Raw genomic sequence first — 20,129 nt, 5'->3', positions numbered from 1 at the left:
CTTTCTCCTAAACATGTTTCACATCCTCCTGCATGGTTAGGCCCTGATCACTCATAGCATCTTTCACTCCATCCTTCCACCTATTCTTTGGTTTCCCTTTCTCCTTGTTCACTCCACTTCTGACATATCTACCCTCTTAGCAAACCTCTTCTTACTAATCTTCTCCCTATGTCTAAACCATCTGAGCTCCCCCTCTTCCTAACATTCTTTTACCCTATAATCTATTATTTGATCATTCTTCCTTACACCACATGTCTTCATACATTTCATTTCTAATGGTTTCCAGCTCCTAAATGGAATACAGCCTCCAATCTGCACAAGTCCCATAACATGGATTCTGAGATGGTATAATCAATTAATTAACCAACAGCACAAGATGAGGATGATGTGGTTCATAGTTATCTGAATGAATGCACTCAAAGAAAATGTAAAGCATCTAGCGATCAGGATTAAATATAAATGACAGCTGATGTTATTTGCATTATCAAAAAATTAATCCAAATTATATATCATATGCTTAAAGAAATGACTTTATTAAAGATGCAAATGACACTAAAACACATTAGTTCATACCTGTGGTTCTGTTGAGAAATATGGTTCCAATAAGGAGTTTCCATGGATCATGATACAGAGACTCCTGGAAGAGGTTGAAGGGAGAACGTGGTGGATTCCATTTTGCTGCTGCTTTTAATCTTATTCGACCAAATGTATCACCCTTTGCTTTGAAGTATTCACTCTTTTGGTCCTCATCTTTTGATTTTTTCAATGGGGGTCCTACATGAAAAAAGAGAAAATCAATCCAATATTATCTATCATACTAACATGAGCTATCAGTCATGTGTAAATACAAAATTTTTCATTCCAGCTTGCTATCCTGTCATGCAAAGTGTGTAAAAGCTGAAATATTTTTTCTCCACAATTATCAATAAAAATAGTTTATACTGCAAATTGCTTATTCTAAGTTGTATACTAAAAGGAATATGGTTCCTAAGTATGTTATAATGGAAATCATTACATGCAAAGTATCATCATGAAAAGAATTTGTAATAATTTGACACACACTTTCATAACAAACAAGCATATACACCATAAAACAGCTCAAGATGAAGGGGCCCCCTCATATTTTTTAAAAAGTAATCAACATGACAAGGGTAAAGCATCCTCCAATCATGGCCATCTCTAGTGGAAAGGAAACAATGTATGAGAAAACGAAAGAAGAAATCAATCAGCACTTTCCATGTGTCTATATCTTGATCAACGGTAAAAAAAGGTTATAGAAAGAAGGAAAGCTTAAGCAAGGAAGAGATTCCCATAGATACACTGTCTGAGGAAGTAAGGAGATATCAAAACAATCAATCTTTGTGCAGCTGGTTTCCATACAGAAACTATGGAAAACATCAGTCAGACAGCTCATGAGAACAGTAGCTGAAATAATACCTGTAAAATGTAGAGAAGGCAACAACAAGGTGAAAAGAAAGAAATGGTTGGAGGGAGGTAATGCCTGGAGAACAATGAAACAAAAGGCTTTAGCCTCCAGTCTAGCTGCTCGAGACAAGGTGGATGAGCCAACTCAAGTATACAAGTAGTTCTACACAGGACAAATAAAACAGTTTTTACAAGAAAAATAACTACATCTCCTAAAGAGCACCCTCAGTTTTGAAAAATATTAGTTGTGATGATAATCAGATGGCTTCACCAGACAGAGTAGAGAATATGATTAAGCCCAACACATTTACAGTTTCACATGCATAAATTGTGGTGTTCTGAAAGTAACACAAGGAATAAGTGACATTCGAGAGATACAGGTAGAAACAGCAATTTATCACCACTGAATTCAACTGAGCTTTTGCTTTCCCATTAAGAGAGGAAATACCTTATTTTTGCTTCAGGAACCTGTTCGACAGTGCTCCCACAGTGCACAAGAAGCTGGCCACATCCACTAAGTGGTACCATAGGTCAAGTGGTGTGGTTTTGTATTCGTCTGAAGGAAGGGAGTGCATGACAATTAAGGAGCAACTGCTGTGTCTTCAGTTTGAAAGGAAGCTACACCTTGGGCATTACAGGTCCTGTGATATGCTGAATCAGTGTCTGTAGTGATGTAAAGATTTGAGGTGTCAGTAAAAAAGTATTTTCCCGAATGGATCTGACTCATACCATCTCAGAAGGATTGGTGTGACTGAACATGAGACAAGTGTCCTGATAATAGTATGGCAACCCCACTCTCTAATTATTTCCAACAAAATAAGAAATCAATATATCATTTACTATGGTAAATGACACGAAAGGTTGCTAGCAATTGATATGTTACAATATGAAAGCAGGGTACCAATGTGAGGCTAGACTAATGGGCAATTTTCAAAATCCTTCATCCATGGTATCATATTTTTTCACAAAAAAAAGCGGTAATATACTTTTTCCCAGTGTACATGCCTAGGGAGTGCAGTTTCAGATGGGAATATGTCTGGTGGGGTGAGTTTTGGGACTGGGCTGGAAGGAAGGTTCTTTAGTGTTAGTCAGATCATTAGCTTGTGTGTTTTGTCAATAGCATATTTGCTACGAAAGGGTAATCTGTGAGTTAGATTGCTACAGTGTGAAGCAGGGGTATTTATATTTTTGCCCTTAACTTGGGGGTTGGTGGGAGGTTATAATATGGCTTAGGTGGAAGGGGGTTAAGGCTGTTGCAAAGACCTAAGTGCAAAGAATATGAGATTGTTTGGAAAAAGTTTTTCTTAGTTCTGCAGTGTTCAGGTGTTTGTGGTTGATCAGGAGCCATTGATAATCTGGGGGCCTTTGTGTGGTTTGTAGTTTTGTTATGCCCATTTCTGACATAAAGTAAAGCTACAGGATAGTTCAAAATGATACTACAGGATTCTTTTCTTTATCTAAAACTTGATTGCAAGAGTTATGAGAGCTTTTAATTTGGTTATAGCCTTTGTGCTGATGTTTGTGTGAAAAGTAAATGTTGTGTGTCCGTGATACATACTATGGCTGGAGTTCTGCTGAGTGGAAGTGCATATGGGAGGGTGGAGGTTGGATTCATGTCTGTCTGGTGTTATAAGAGGGTTATGGTGCATTTCTGTGGGGATGCAGAATTTTTGTTCTTAATTTGTTTTAAATGTACGATGTAATGTTACATGTCTGTTGCTGCAACAGTAGCGGTCATTTTTTGTGATGCGATCATGACGTCATTTGAACAAGACAGGAAATCCACAGTTTGGACTCTGAGAGATGTTGAGAGGTTACACAGGAGGTTGAAGAGAGCTGAAGAGGGAACTGTTCCCTGGGGAACTCCACTCTAGAGTCTCAGGGTTTTCAAGGTGAAGCCTTCCTGAATGCCTCTGGCTTGTCAGCCATCTATGAAATTGGTTAATAAATTTTTGTCATTTTCATGGAGGAAAGTGTCGAGTTCCTAATATTTGAGGATGTGTTGGGGAACAGTGTCAAATGTTTTGCTGATATCTGTTGCCAATCATACAGTACAAGAGGGAAGGCTGTGGTTGGCTGAAACCATTTGGGATGTGTTATTTTAGGTCTGAACAATGTAGTCATGGAGTCATTGGGTCTAACTAAAGCTGTGATATGCTAGTGAGAAAGGGACATTCTGCTCAATTTTGTCATGGATCAGTTTTTCAGGAGTTTGGAGAGGGGATACAATAACTGCAAGAGAATAGTATTTAAGTATGAAGGAGGGGAAGATGAGATGAAGTGTCTAAACTGGAGTCACTTGTGCAAGAGAGAAAGGGTTAGAAACTAAGGAGAGATCATTATGAAGAGATGAGAGTTGGTAGCAGTTGGTAGACAGCCAATGATCAGGGGAGTACATCACCAGTACTACTCATCTGGCTATCAGGAGGGTTAGTAACATCTTAGTGAGCCAGCACTTTAGTGGTTATCAAGTTGCACTCCTCTGACCCAGGTAGCTCTCTTTTCTTTCTGCCTCACTAGCATGTGGACTACTGGTATTCTGTCCACAACCTACAATCTCTCCTTGTCATATGTAACACTTGACAACACTTGACTCATGCACCTCATTCTTTATCTTTCTTTTCTTTCGTACTATTCGCATTTCTTGTTGTGAGCACAATGTGCAAGCCCTGCCTTTTGGCAAAATGATAGGAACAGCAGGTAGAAGTAATACGCATGAACATTTAGGCAGGATTATTAGGCATAAACATTAAGTAGAAGTGGCTGGTAGGAGCATTAGATAAAAGTAGTCATTAGGAACATTGGGTGGGAGCCTCTGCAAACACTGCATTAGACTTAACTTCTGCCAGTGGCCTGTTAAGGGTGAGGCACTAAAGGCTAAGAAGCAGCACTGGAGTTCTTAAGTTACGGAGACTCTGTTGCTGTGACCACCCCTTTCAAGAAGTTCCAATACGATCAGGCATTAGAGATACAGATAGATAGATAGATGAAAGTAGGTGATAGAAAAGAACCCTGTGGGAGAAAGGGAATTGCTCCATCAGCAACTACAGCAATGAACTATCTATAAAGGAAGATGTGCATTAGAGAAGAGGGAAAAGTAAAAGAACAAAAGGATGGAAGTTTAGAAAACAAAGATTTAAGCCACACACTGTGAAATGCTTTGATGTTGAAGGCCATATCAAATGAATTATCAAAATTTCTCGAGATAAGAGAACCAGAGGTGAGTCTAACAAGAGAGATCACTGGGAGACTGTACTTCAAAAGCTGTACCAGTGATAGTAAAGAAGTGAATGAGATTCTAAGAATCTGAGAAAATGAGTTCATGGAAATTGCAAAGACTCTGGGGGTACAAGAAGTCAAAGCAATGGACAACAGTCAGCATTGTCAGAATGGTCTCCTTTCTTATAAATAGGGTGCATCAAGCAATGCTTCTTGGAAGTAGAAGAAATGTTGGTTTTTGGACAAAGACAAAATTGGCAAAGCAAGAACTGGAGCTAGTTCAGAGACACTCCCTGAGGATTCAAAGAAGTATGCCATCTAGTCTATAATCCATGTTGACATGAAGCTGGAACAGTATTTGGAAGACACTGAATGAGAAAAATATAGGAAAGGTTATAGGCTCAGTGGGAGGAAATAAGAGAGAGGGGCTAAATGCAGTCATCCTAACTATCTATTCATATCTCTGACACCTATTCCTCCAGGAACTCTTATCAAGGGGGTGGCCACATGCCTCCCTCACAAAATTATTTTTTATTATTATATTATTATACTTTGTCGCTGTCTCCCGCGTTTGCGAAGTAGCGCAAGGAAACAGACGAAAGAAATGGCCCCCCCCCCCCATACACATGTATATACATACGTCCACACACACAAATATACATACCTACACAGCTTTCCATGGTTTACCCCAGACGCTTCACATGCCTTGATTCAATCCACTGACAGCACGTCAACCCCGGTATACCACATCGCTCCAATTCACTCTATTCCTTGCCCTCCTTTCACCCTCCTGCATGTTCAGGCCCCGATCACACAAAATCTTTTTCACTCCATCTTTCCACCTCCAATTTGGTCTCCCTCTTCTCCTTGTTCCCTCCACCTCCGACACATATATCCTCTTGGTCAATCTTTCCTCACTCATCCTCTCCATGTGCCCAAACCACTTCAAAACACCCTCTTCTGCCCTCTCAACCACGCTCTTTTTATTTCCACACATCTCTCTTACCCTTACGTTACTCACTCAATCAAACCACCTCACACCACACATTGTCCTCAAACATCTCATTTCCAGCACATCCATCCTCCTGCGCACAACTCTATCCATAGCCCACGCCTCGCAACCATACAACATTGTTGGAACCACTATTCCTTCAAACATACCCATTTTTGCTTTCCGAGATAATGTTCTCGACTTCCACACATTCTTCAAGGCCCCCAGATTTTCGCCCCCTCCCCCACCCTATGATCCACTTCCGCTTCCATGGTTCCATCCGCTGCCAGATCCACTTCCAGATATCTAAAACACTTCACTTCCTCCAGTTTTTCTCCATTCAAACTCACCTCCCAATTGACTTGACCCTCAACCCTACTGTACCTAATAACCTTGCTCTTATTCACATTTACTCTTAACTTTCTTCTTCCACACACTTTTCCAAACTCAGTCACCAGCTTCTGCAGTTTCTCACATGAATCAGCCACCAGCGCTGTATCATCAGCGAACAACAACTGACTCACTTCCCAAGCTCTCTCATCCCCAACAGACTTCATACTTGCCCCTCTTTCCAAAACTCTTGCATTTACCTCCCTAACAACCCCATCCATAAACAAATTAAGCAACCATGGAGACATCACACACCCCTGCCGCAAACCTACATTCACTGAGAACCAATCACTTTCCTCTCTTCCTACACGTACACATGCCTTACATCCTTGATAAAAACTTTTCACTGCTTCTAACAACTTGCCTCCCACACCATATATTCTTAATACCTTCCAAAGAGCATCTCTATCAGCTCTATCATATGCCTTCTCCAGATCCATAAATGCTACATACAAATCCATTTGCTTTTCTAAGTATTTCTCACATACATTCTTCAAAGCAAACACCTGATCCACACATCCTCTACCACTTCTGAAACCACACTGCTCTTCCCCAATCTGATGCTCTGTACATGCCTTCACCCTCTCAATCAATACCCTCCCATATAATTTACCAGGAATACTCAACAAACTTATACCTCTGTAATTTGAGCACTCACTCTTATCCCCTTTGCCTTTGTACAATGGCACTATGCACGCATTCCGCCAATCCTCAGGCACCTCACCATGAGTCATACATACATTAAATAACCTTACCAACCAGTCAACAATACAGTCACCCCCTTTTTTAATAAATTCCACTGCAATACCATCCAAACCTGCTGCCTTGCCGGCTTTCATCTTCCGCAAAGCTTTCACTACCTCTTCTCTGTTTACCAAATCATTTTCCCTAACCCTCTCACTTTGCACACCACCTCGACCAAAACACCCTATATCTTCCACTCTATCATCAAACACATTCAACAAACCTTCAAAATACTCACTCCATCTCCTTCTCACATCACCACTACTTGTTTTCACCTCCCCATTTGCGCCCTTCACTGAAGTTCCCATTTGCTCCCTTGTCTTACGCACTTTATTTACCTCCTTCCAGAACATCTTTTAATTCTCCCTAAAATTTAATGATACTCTCTCACCCCAACTCTCATTTGCCCTTTTTTTCACCTCTTGCACCTTTCTCTTGACCTCCTGTCTCTTTCTTTTATACATCTCCCACTCAATTGCATTTTTTCCCTGCAAAAATCGTCCAAATGCCTCTCTCTTCTCTTTCACTAATACTCTTACTTCTTCATCCCACCACTCACTACCCTTTCTAATCAACCCACCTCCCACTCTTCTCATGCCACAAGCATCTTTTGCGCAATCCATCACTGATGCAGCAAGCACCTGAGTAGGAGCAATTGAACCATGATTAGGGGAAGAATGAATTAGAATAAGAGACACAGAACTCCATCCAAGCCAAAGTAACCTTTGCTATATGGTCAACACAGATAGTGGCATCCAGGCCACCAAGTAGTACGCATCCCAGACAGGTACAAACAGGTAATCATGCAAAGGGGAGAGAGAAACGTGGTTCAACAGATGTCAACAGTTAAAGACAAGTAGAAGATAAAGTAAAGGAATATAAAGATTGTGCAGTGACAATGCAATATCTTCAAAGTATACAAGAACACAAAATGAGTACAAAAGAATAAGGAGTGAAGAGCAACAGAAAAAAATGTGAAGAATGTGCATCATATCCTAAACTGTTTCACAATTTCATCAAGAGCAAACTGTCAGTTAAAGGCCAAATAATCAGAATGATGCAACCACAGAAAAAGAGAGGAAAAAAATTAATGCTAGAATGATGCAACCACAGAAAAAGAGTGGAAAAAAAAATTAATGCTATGTTTTTGACAGTACTCACAAAGGATGACAAACAATTACTCCAAGAGGAGAGAGAAACTTGGTTCAACAGCTGTCAAAAGTTAAAAACAAGTAAGAAATGAAGTAATGGGAATATAAAGATAGTACATTGGCCAGGCAACATCTGCAAGGTATAAGAGAACAAGAAATGAGTACAAAAATATAAGGAATGAAAAGCAGGAAAAAAGTGGACAAAGCATATCAAATCCTAATTGTCTATTGAATCCATCAAGAGAAAACTGTCAGTTAAAGGTGAAATACTGAGAAAGAAGCACTCAGAGAAAAGGTTAGTAAAAAAATAAATTGCATGGTTTTCACTGTACTCACAATGGATGACACAGTTACACTAACACTAATCATGTGGGATGGGGAAACACCATGGGCAAGATTGAATTTGTCTGACTCAATACAAGTAAGATCATGTGTCACCAGACTCCATCAGCAAGTGTTTATATTGCAGGCAAAAAACAACTTTAGCAAGACAGTATCATCTCTAAACAAAAAGGTGCATTATCATCTCTTTGACCTTTCACTCTAATGGAATCCCTCATTTCCCGGCTTTTCCATGAGGCCTTGAAGCTGCAGGGGCCCTATAACAAAGGTCCTGGAGTTGTACAAAAATGCTAATGCCAAAAAGGACCTAAGTCTATACAATATAAGGCTCAAATGATATTTCACCCCTTATATCTAAAAGAAAAAAAAAAAGCAATAACACCTGAAATGCCACTTAAAATGTAGTCTAGTGCATCATTAGTAGTACGATAAGTGCCATGTAAGTGGAAGAGAGCACATATTAAGACTTATTTCAAGAAAGGCAACAAATAAAATACATTAGCTGAAGGCTGGTACCACTAACAAGCATGGTTTGTAAAATACTGAAAAAGGCAACAAGTGAAATACATTAGCTGAAAGCTGATACCACCAACAAGCATGGTTTGTAAAATACCGGAAAAGATAATCACAGTAAATGGCTTTATGATTGCGAGTGCTTACTTCAGTGATATGCTACTCAGGTATAAAGGAATATATCCTGTAAAACTAATCTAGACCTCTATGATGGCCCAAATAATAACATAAATGACAAAAAATTGGAGGGTGAACTGTGCGCTTGGACTGCAAGAAAACCATTTGATACTATCTCCTATAATAGAAAGAAAAAAGTTTCCAAGAAGGCAGTTATTTCTTTGGTGAACTAATAATTCACATCAGAAGAAAACAATGGGTACATGTCACAGGTGCCTTCTGGATTTAAGTGACAGGCGACGTTCCAAAGGTCTCATTCTTACAGAATCTTGAAAAGTCCATTTCCAATTAATCTGTCAAGTTTAAAACTATGAGACAACCAGTATGGCAAGGAAAGCTTTCAGCATCTAAATCAAATGAAGCGGGTGGTTTAAAAAGTTTTATAAGTGATTTGGGAAACAGCATTTATTCTTTCCCTAAACCTCAATATTTTCAGGGACATGGACAGTGTGTAACAGATATCATTACAATAATTTTGAAAAATATATGCTGAACCAGGGAATGTGAAACGTCTGGAGTAAACCATGGAAAGGGCTGTAGGGCCTGGATGTGGATAGGGAGCTGTGGTTTTGGTGCATTACATATGACAGCTAGAGACTGAGTGTGAATGAATGTGGCCATTTTTTGTCTGTTTTCCTGGCACTACCTTGCTGAAGCATGGGGTAGCAATGCTGTTTCCTGTGGGGTGGGGTAGCACAGGAATGGATGAAGGCAAGCTAGTATGAATATGTAAAGGTGTATATATGTGTATGTCTGTGTATGTGTATGTATATGATGATATGTATATGTATGAGCATCATTACACAACCCTGCCTCAGATAATGATTACTTGCTGAAGTTTCAATTGCTATTATGTTTACAATTACAGAAATGCAACAATGGAATAAATGATAATTACTTTCATATTCTATTCAAAGTGCGTAAGACAAGGGAGCAAATGGGAACTTCAGTGAAGGGCGCAAATGGGGAGGTGATAACAAGTAGTGGTGATGTGAGAAGGAGATGGAGTGAGTATTTTGAAGGTTTGTTGAATGTGTTTGATGATAGAGTGGAAGATATAGGGTGTTTTGGTCGAGGTGGTATGCAAAGTGAGAGGGTTAGGGAAAATGATTTGGTAAACAGAGAAGAGGTAGTAAAAGCTTTGCGGAAGATGAAAGCCGGAAAGGCAGCAGGTTTGGATGGTATTGCAGTGGAATTTATTAAAAAAGGGGGTGACTGTATTGTTGACTGGTTGGTAAGGTTATTTAATGTATGTATGACTCATGGTGAGGTGCCTGAGGATTGGCGGAATGCGTGAATAGTGCCATTGTACAAAGGCAAAGGGGATAAGAGTGAGTGCTCAAATTACAGAGGTATAAGTTTGTTGAGTATTCCTGGTAAATTATATGGGAGGGTATTGATTGAGAGGGTGAAGGCATGTACAGAGCATCAGATTGGGGAAGAGCAGTGTGGTTTCAGAAGTGGTAGAGGATGTGTGGATCAGGTGTTTGCTTTGAAGAATGTATGTGAGAAATACTTAGAAAAGCAAATGGATTTGTATGTAGCATTTATGGATCTGGAGAAGGCATATGATAGAGTTGATAGAGATGCTCTGTGGAAGGTATTAAGAATATATGGTGTGGGAGGCAAGTTGTTAGAAGCAGTGAAAAGTTTTTATCGAGGATGTAAGGCATGTGTACGTGTAGGAAGAGAGGAAAGTGATTGGTTCTCAGTGAATGTAGGTTTGTGGCAGGGGTGTGTGATGTCTCCATGGTTGTTTAATTTGTTTATGGATGGGGTTGTTAGGGAGGTAAATGCAAGAGTTTTGGAAAGAGGGGCAAGTATGAAGTCTGTTGGGGATGAGAGAGCTTGGGAAGTGAGTCAGTTGTTGTTCGCTGATGATACAGCGCTGGTGGCTGATTCATGTGAGAAACTGCAGAAGCTGGTGACTGAGTTTGGTAAAGTGTGTGGAAGATGAAAGTTAAGAGTAAATGTGAATAAGAGCAAGGTTATTAGGTACAGTAGGGTTGAGGGTCAGGTCAATTGGGAGGTGAGTTTGAATGGAGAAAAACTGGAGGAAGTGAAGTGTTTTAGATATCTGGGAGTGGATCTGGCAGCGGATGGAACCATGGAAGCGGAAGTGGGTCATAGGGTGGGGGAGGGGGCGAAAATTCTGGGAGCCTTGAAGAATGTGTGGAAGTCGAGAACATTATCTCGGAAAGCAAAAATGGGTATGTTTGAAGGAATAGTGGTTCCAACAATGTTGTATGGTTGCGAGGCGTGGGCTATGGATAGAGTTGTGCGCAGGAGGATGGATGTGCTGGAAATGAGATGTTTGAGGACAATGTGTGGTGTGAGGTGGTTTGATCGAGTAAGTAACGTAAGGGTAAGAGAGATGTGTGGAAATAAAAAGAGCGTGGTTGAGAGAGCAGAAGAGGGTGTCTTGAAATGGTTTGGGCACATGGAGAGAATGAGTGAGGAATGATTGACCAAGAGGATATATGTGTCGGAGGTGGAGGGAACGAGGAGAAGAGGGAGACCAAATTGGAGGTGGAAAGATGGAGTGAAAAAGATTTTGTGTGATCGGGGCCTGAACATGCAGGAGGGTGAAAGGAGGGCAAGGAATAGAGTGAATTGGAGCGATGTGGTATACCGGGGCTGACGTGCTATCAGTGGATTGAATCAAGGCATGTGAAGCGTCTGGGGTAAACCATGGAAAGCTGTGTAGGTATGTATATTTGCGTGTGTGGACGTATGTATATACATGTGTATGGGAGGGGTTGGGCCATTTCTTTCGTCTGTTTCCTTGCGCTACCTCGCAAACGCGGGAGACAGCGACAAAGTATAATAAAAAATAAAAATAATTCTATTCAATTACTCTACGAATACTTTTCAGACAGAAAAACAGAAACCCTATCTGTAAGTAAAATACATCTCAATATTTACAGTTTAGATATCATTTAGGCCACTGTGTCCTTTCTAATACCTCATAAAGATTTTCCAAACCACTGACACAACCATAAGTTTGAATATTATCCTCTTTTAGGCAGCATTTATTGGAACAGAACACTTTTATGGCTGCCACAGTCAAATATTCACAGCCTATGATCTATGACTCCTTACCAAGAATTATAAGTGACACTATATCTTGTTCATTAATATTCATATATTTATAATACTTATTCACTGTTTCCCGCCTCATCAAGGTAGGGCCAGGAAACACACGAAGAATGGCCCATCCACTCACTTACACATATGCATACAAAAATGCCCATACACGCACATATACATACACAGACATTTACATATATACACATGTACATGTTCATGCTTGCCCTCATCCATTCCTGTCCCTACCCAGCCCCACAGGAAACAGCATTGCTACCTCCTGCGTCAGTGAGGTAGCACTAAGAACAAAGACAAAAGGGCCACATTTGTTCACACTCAATCTCTAGCTGGCTTGTGTAATGCACTGAAACCACAGCTCCCTATCCACATCAAGTCCCACAGACCTTTCCATGGTTTACCCCAGATGCTTCACATGACCTGGTTCAGTCCACTGACAGCATGTCAACCCTGGTATACCACATCATTCCACTTCACTCTATTCCTAGCACACCTCTCACCCTCCTGTATGTTCAGGCCCCAATTGCTCAAGATCTTTTTCACTCCATCCTTCCACTTCCAATTTGGTCTCCCGATTCTCCATGTTCCATCCGCCTCTGATGCATGTATCCTCTTTGTTAATCTTTCCTCTTTCATTCTCTCCATATGTCCAAACCATTTAAACACACCCTCTTCAGCTCTCTCAACCACACTCTTTTTATTTACACACACATCTCTCTTACCCTTTCATTACACACTTGATCAACCACCTCACACCACATATTGTCCTCAAACATTTCATTTCTAACACATCCACCCTCCTCAGTACAACCCTATCTAAAGCCCATGCTTTGCAAACATATAACATTGTTTGAGGTATTATTCCTTCAGACATAATTATTTTTGCTCTCCAAGACAACATTCTCTCCTTCCACACATTTTTCATCACTCCCAGAACCTTCACACCCTCCCCCACCCTATGACTCACTTCCACTTCCATGGTTCCATCTGCTATAGTCCACTCCCAGATATCAAAAACACTTCCCCTCCTCCAATATTTCTTCATTCAAACTTACATCCCCAACTGACTTGTCCCTTAACCTTACTGAACCTAATAGCTTTGCTCTTATTCATATTTACTATTAACTTTCTCCTTTAACACACTTCCCCAAACTCAGTCACCAACTTTTGTAGTTTCTCACATGAATCAGCCACTTCCTAGGCCCTCTCATCCACAACAGACTGCATACTTGCCCCTCTCTCCAAAACTCTTGCATTTACCTCCCTAACCACCCTAATCCATAAACAAATTAAACAACCATGGCGACATCACACAACTCTGCCACAGACCAACATTCATTGGGAACCAATCACTTTCCTCTCTTCCTACTCGTAAACATGCATTACACCCTTAGCAAAAACTTTTCACAGCTTCTAGCAACTTACATCCCACACCATATACTTTTAAGACCTTCCACAAAGCATCTCTATCAACACTATCATATACTTTCTCCAGATCCATAAATGCTACATACAAATCCATCAGTTTTTCTAAGTATTTCTCATATATTTTTCAAAACAAACACCTGATCCACATATCCTCTACCACTTCTGAAACTGCACTGCTCTTCCCCAATCTGATGCTCTGTACATACCTTCACCCTCTCAATCATTACCCTCCCATATAATTTCCCAGGAATACTCAACAAACTTATGCCTCTAGTTTGAACACTCATCTTTTTCCCCTTTGCCTCTGTACAATGGCACTATGCATGCATTCCACCAATTCTAGGGCACTTCACCATGGTTCATACATACACTGAATATCCTTACCAACCAATCAACTACAGTCACACCCTTTTTTAATAAATTCCACGGCAATACCATCCAAACCTGCCGCCTTGCCAGATTTCATCTTCCGCAAAGCTTTCACTACCTCTTCTCTCTTTACCAAACCATTCTCCCTGACCCTCTCACTTCGCACATCACCCTGACCAAAACACCCTATATCTGCTACTCTATCATCAAACACATTCAACAAACCTTCAAAATACTCACTACATCTCACTTCATCACTACCTGTTATTACCTCCCAACTTGCCCCATTCATCAACGTTCCCATTTGTTCTCTTGTCTTACACATGTTATTTACCTCCTTCCAAATCATCTTTTTATCCTCAATATAATATAATGATACTCTCTCACCCTAACTTTCATTTGCCCTCTTTTTCAAACATTGCACCTTTCTTTTGATCTGCTGCTTTCTTTGATACATCTCCCAGTCATTAGCACTACTTCCCTGCAAGTATCGTCCAAACGCCTCACAATTTCTCTTTCACTAACAACCTTACTTCTTTATCCCACCACTCATTACCCTTTTTAATCTGCCCACCTCCTGCCTTTCTCATGCCACAAGCATCTTTTGTGCATGCCATTACTTCTTCCCTCACCCACTCCCTTCAAATCATTTGCTCTCACCTTTTGCCATTCTACACTCAATCTCTCCTAGGACTTCCTCACACAAGTCTCCTTTCCAAGCTTACTCACCCTCACCACTCTCTTTTTTTTTGAAAACCTTTACAAATCTTCACCTTTGCTTCCACAAGATAGTGATCAGACGTCCCTCCAGCTGTCCTTCTCAGCACATTAAAATCCAAAAGTCTCTCTTTTACATATCTATCAATCAACATTTTTTTTTTTTTTTTTATACTTTGTCGCTGTCTCCCGCGTTTGCGAGGTAGCGCAAGGAAACAGACGAAAGAAATGGCCCAACCCCCCCCCCCCCATACACATGTACATACACACGTCCACACACGCAAATATACATACCTACACAGCTTTCCATGGTTTACCCCAGACGCTTCACATGCCTTGCTTCAATCCACTGACAGCACGTCAACCCCTGTATACCACATGACTCCAATTCACTCTATTTCTTGCCCTCCTTTCACCCTCCTGCATGTTCAGGCCCCGATCACACAAAATCTTTTTCACTCCATCTTTCCACCTCCAATTTGGTCTCCCTCTTCTCCTCGTTCCCTCCACCTCCGACACATATATCCTCTTGGTCAATCTCTCCTCACTCATTCTCTCCATGTGCCCAAACCATTTCAAAACACCCTCTTCTGCTCTCTCAACCACGCTCTTTTTATTTCCACACATCTCTCTTACCCTTACGTTACTTACTCGATCAAACCACCTCACACCACACATTGTCCTCAAACATCTCATTTCCAGCACATCCATCCTCCTGCGCACATCTCTATCCATAGCCCACGCCTCGCAACCATACAACATTGTTGGAACCACTATTCCCTCAAACATACCCATTTTTGCTTTCCGAGATAGTGTTCTCGACTTCCACACATTTTTCAAGGCTCCCAAAATTTTCGCCCCCTCCCCCACCCTATGATCCACTTCCGCTTCCATGGTTCCATCCGCTGACAGATCCACTCCCAGATATCTAAAACACTTCACTTCCTCCAGTTTTTCTCCATTCAAACTCACCTCCCAATTGACTTGACCCTCACCCCTACTGTACCTAATAACCTTGCTCTTATTCACATTTACTCTCAACTTTCTTCTTCCACACACTTTACCAAACTCAGTCACCAGCTTCTGCAGTTTCTCACATGAATCAGCCACCAGCGCTGTATCATCAGCGAACAACAACTGACTCACTTCCCAAGCTCTCTCATCCCCAACAGACTTCATACTTGCCCCTCTTTCCAGGACTCTTGCATTTACCTCCCTTACAACCCCATCCATAAACAAATTAAACAACCATGGAGACATCACACACCCCTGCCGCAAACCTACATTCACTGAGAACCAATCACTTTCCTCTCTTCCTACACGTACACATGCCTTACATCCTCGATAAAAACTTTTCACTGCTTCTAACAACTTGCCTCCCACACCATATATTCTTAATACCTTCCACAGAGCATCTCTATCAACTCTATCATATGCCTTCTCCAGATCCATAAATGCTACATACAAATCCCATAATGCCCTTTGGCCATCTCTCCTACTCACATATGTATACTTAAGTATACCTCTTTTTAAACCAGGCATTCTCAATCACTAGTCTTTTTTCAGGACACAAATCTACAAGCTCTTCACCATTTCCATCTACAACACTGAACACCCCATGTACACCAATTATTCCCTTACTGCAACCTTCGCATTTAAATCACCCATCACTAAAACCCAGTCTTGTGCATCAAAGCTGCTGACACACTCACTCAGCAGCTGCTAAAACACTTGCCTTTCATGATCTTTCTTTCATGACCAGGTGCATAAGCACCAATAATCACCCATCTCTCTCCATACACTTTCAGTTTTACCCACATCCATTTAGAATTTACTTTATTATACTCTATCACATACTCCCACAACTCCTGCTTCAGGAGTAGGGCTACTCCTTCCTTAGCTCTTCTCCACTCACCAACCCCAGACTTTCACTCCAATGGCTTTCCCAAACCACTCTTTCCCTTTACCCTTGAGCTTCGTTTCACTCAGAGCCAGAGCATCCAGATTTCTTTCATAAACATACTACCTATCTCTCCAGTTCATTAATATAAATCTAAAATATTTAACTCATAGTATTTCAGCCATAAAAAAATCATAAACTAATCATGACTTCAGCCATTTCTTGAGCAAAATAAGTTATGATTACACATAATCACAAAACTGTATGGTAATTACATCTGAATATGTAGCAAACTACATTTGATTACATCATGGTTACAGATTACAAGCATCCTACCTTTAGTTGAAAGAACTCTCACATTGGTTTTAAGGACCAAGTTTGTAAAGCAAATTCATGTGCTTGTTTATTGAATCAGATAATAACAAGAAGTGGGTAATTGTGAGTAACACAGAGGATGAAAGTTGTTCAATAATTCATTCAATTTGCTGTTGTATTCCTCATGTTTTTGTCACTCGCTATTATTTCCGAATGCAGGAAAGGAAGTGATTATCAAAATATTAGGGTTTCTATAAAAACTGGAGGAAGTGAAGTGTTTTAGATATCTGGGAGTGGATCTGGCAGCAGATGGAACCATGGAAGCGGAAGTGGATCATAGGGTGGGGGAGGGGGCGAAAATTCTGGGGGCCTTGAAGAATGTGTGGAAGTCGAGAACATTATCTCGGAAAGCAAAAATGGGTATGTTTGAAGGAATAGTGGTTCCAACAATGTTGTATGGTTGCGAGGCGTGGGCTATGGATAGAGTTGTGCGCAGGAGGATGGATGTGCTGGAAATGAGATGTTTGAGGACAATGTGTGGTGTGAGGTGGTTTGATCGAGTGAGTAACGTAAGGGTAAGAGAGATGTGTGGAAATAAAAAGAGCGTGGTTGAGAGAGCAGAAGAGGGTGTTTTGAAGTGGTTTGGGCACATGGAGAGAATGAGTGAGGAAAGATTGACCAAGAGGATATATGTGTCGGAGGTGGAGGGAACGAGGAGAAGAGGGAGACCAAATTGGAGGTGGAAAGATGGAGTGAAAAAGATTTTGTGTGATCGGGGCCTGAACATGCAGGAGGGTGAAAGGAGGGCAAGGAATAGAGTGAATTGGAGCGATGTGGTATACCGGGGTTGACGTGCTGTCAGTGGATTGAATCAAGGCATGTGAAGCATCTGGGGTAAACTATGGAAAGCTATGTAGGTATGTATATTTGCGTGTGTGGACGTATGTATATACATGTGTATGGGGGGGGTTGGGCCATTTCTTTCGTCTGTTTCCTTGCGCTACCTCGCAAACGCGGGAGACAGCGACAAAGTATAATAAAAAAAATAAAAAAAAAAAAAAAAGCCTTATGTTCTTTTTTGAAAAAATGAATACTGAATAAAATCAATTACAAGAATCCCTTATTTTTTCAAGAGTCAAGTTCAATAAATACATATGTTGCACATCACAGAAAAATGCTTAGTCGGCTGATTTCTTTGGGTTTTCCTGTCCTCTATATAAACGTCATTTCAGAAATGTCCGGCTTGGCTTGGCTACATCATCATGACATCAAATCAATTATCACATTACTCATTTACAGCTACTTTACCAGAGAGAAATAAGATATCTACCGGCACATCAGCATTTTTTACTGTTCTTTCAAAGTACATTTTCTGTCAATACCATGAATTGTGTTTTTTGATCTATCAGATCCAAAATAATTCTCATCAATTGATATATCCAGACAATCCTGCAGCTAGATCTTGTTTATCCTGAATGCTGTGGACTTATCCAGAGCTAAAATACAAGCCATGGAGTACTTTCAGGTTCAGTATTCAACATCAGCATTCCCTTGTGAAGATGGAATAAAAAAAGCAACAGCTAAGATTTCTTGTTTCCCAGATTCATAACTGCCATCGGCATATCACATCACTTCTTGATAAAGTTTTCATTTGTGTAAGAGCGAGGACAAAATTTACTTCTGTCACTCCACTATATTCTTTGTGAATGCCAAAAGCAGTCTTTTACCTAATGTGGTATGATTTCAAATATGCTTTTTTTTCCCACAAGCATGATGCTGGAGGATGAGATAATGTAAAACATTTCTTCTGTTCATGGTGACATTTGAAGTGACTTTGTCTTGAACTGCATGAAATCATTCCCAAAACAACACAATGAACACTTGCTTCTAATAAATTTTCTGTTCAACTTATGAGTCCTATCTTTTTCATTTTCTTTACAAACTAAATTGATAATGAAGAATGAAAACTTGTTCTATTTGATAAAACTAAATTTACATTGAAAATAACAGCAACTCTCTTAACATTTCTCTGATGAAAATGACAAGAGACAGAAAAAACTGTCACATGGTCTATAAAAAGATTTGGGAAACATTAAAAAATAAAAATCTTTGGGTGAAAGTCAAATGTATAGTTACAAAGATCAAGAACAAAATAATTAATCAATTTGGTTTAGTAAAATTTAGATTTTGTACTAAAGAAAGGCCTGGATCCTTGAAGTGATATGAACAACTCTGCATTTTATATGTTTAACAGAGACTGGCTCACTCCCTTCCTCTTTCTTCTTAATTGGCCGAGTGTTACATGCAACTTGCAAGCTGTGGAGTAGCCATCTCTGACATAAGTAAAGAACTAGTCATATCAGACTGTATTAGTTGCTCATTCTAATTCTGAGAGTATTTCTAGTTTCACGGCTATGAGAGGCCGATCTAAAGCAAACAAAAACTTTCTGGTTTGAGGAGTCTTGTCTCAGTTACCACCAACTATTTCAAATGGACAGGACAAGGTCTTGCTCTCCTTAAAACCTGGCTCAAGATAGTCCTCATGCCTACAAGAATCAAAAGAAAAACAGCTCTCTCATTAAGGTTAAAATCTGTTCCTTGGTACAAACCCCACAACCTTTAAGTACCTAGAAAGTACTAATTGAACTGATATATTAATATTGCAGAATATCAAATACTGCTTGAACTTAATTTGTTGACTGTATGGTCTGCATATCTTCTGGAAATCTTAATTTACTTAAAAAGCTCAATCATCTTATTGAACTATTTCATATTTAACTAGATGTGATTCATTCAAGACTTAATCATTAGCTCTAAAGCCTGCTGTAAAATGTTTAATTCTGCCTTGAATTTTTGTACTTACTATGACTGTTAGTTCAAAGGCTTGTTTCACAAAATCTGATTTTTGTAGTCCTGTTTTCAGTTTGCAGTTCTGCAAGCTTACCTTACAAGCAGGATATTCATCTACACTTGTAGCCTAATACTGCAATGTGGAACAAGTTTTGTTAATCCAACACAAAAAAAAAAAAAATACACTGCCCACAATGGCAGGCTTTAGCCACATTACTACTTATCAATCACATCCAATGCATCATCTAGAACCATTAGTTTCTGCCATAACACACAAAAGAGTCCATTACCTGAAGGTTCCACATTTTGCTTGAAAGTACACAGTACCCACATTCTGCTAAAGTTTACCAAAGTCTATAGGTTTAGCAAATGGTTGGATTTACCTTAACAATATTTGGGGGGTATAGTATTCTGGTACTGGTTATGATTATAGTTGCTCTAATACATCAATATATTTGTTCATTCCATGCCCAACACTAAAGCCTTCCTTTTG

The 20,129-nt window shown here is 40.1% G+C and overlaps 1 protein-coding gene across 2 annotated transcripts in view; it reads right to left on the bottom strand.

Annotated features, from left to right (window-relative positions):
• Nucleotides 1-20,129, bottom strand: part of LOC139753389 (uncharacterized) — a 139,697-nt gene that overhangs the window by 11,855 nt on the left and 107,713 nt on the right. For both annotated transcript variants that reach the window (XM_071669827.1, XM_071669828.1), the window contains one exon: nucleotides 574-774. In XM_071669827.1, coding sequence (XP_071525928.1) covers nucleotides 574-774 — 201 coding nt within the window. The remainder of the gene's footprint in view (nucleotides 1-573; nucleotides 775-20,129) is intronic.

This window comes from Panulirus ornatus, chromosome 14, assembly GCF_036320965.1.
Source record: "Panulirus ornatus isolate Po-2019 chromosome 14, ASM3632096v1, whole genome shotgun sequence".
Taxonomy (NCBI): domain Eukaryota; kingdom Metazoa; phylum Arthropoda; class Malacostraca; order Decapoda; family Palinuridae; genus Panulirus; species Panulirus ornatus.
The sequence above is the reverse complement of the archived record's forward strand: the minus strand, read 5'-3'. Positions and strand labels throughout refer to the sequence as shown.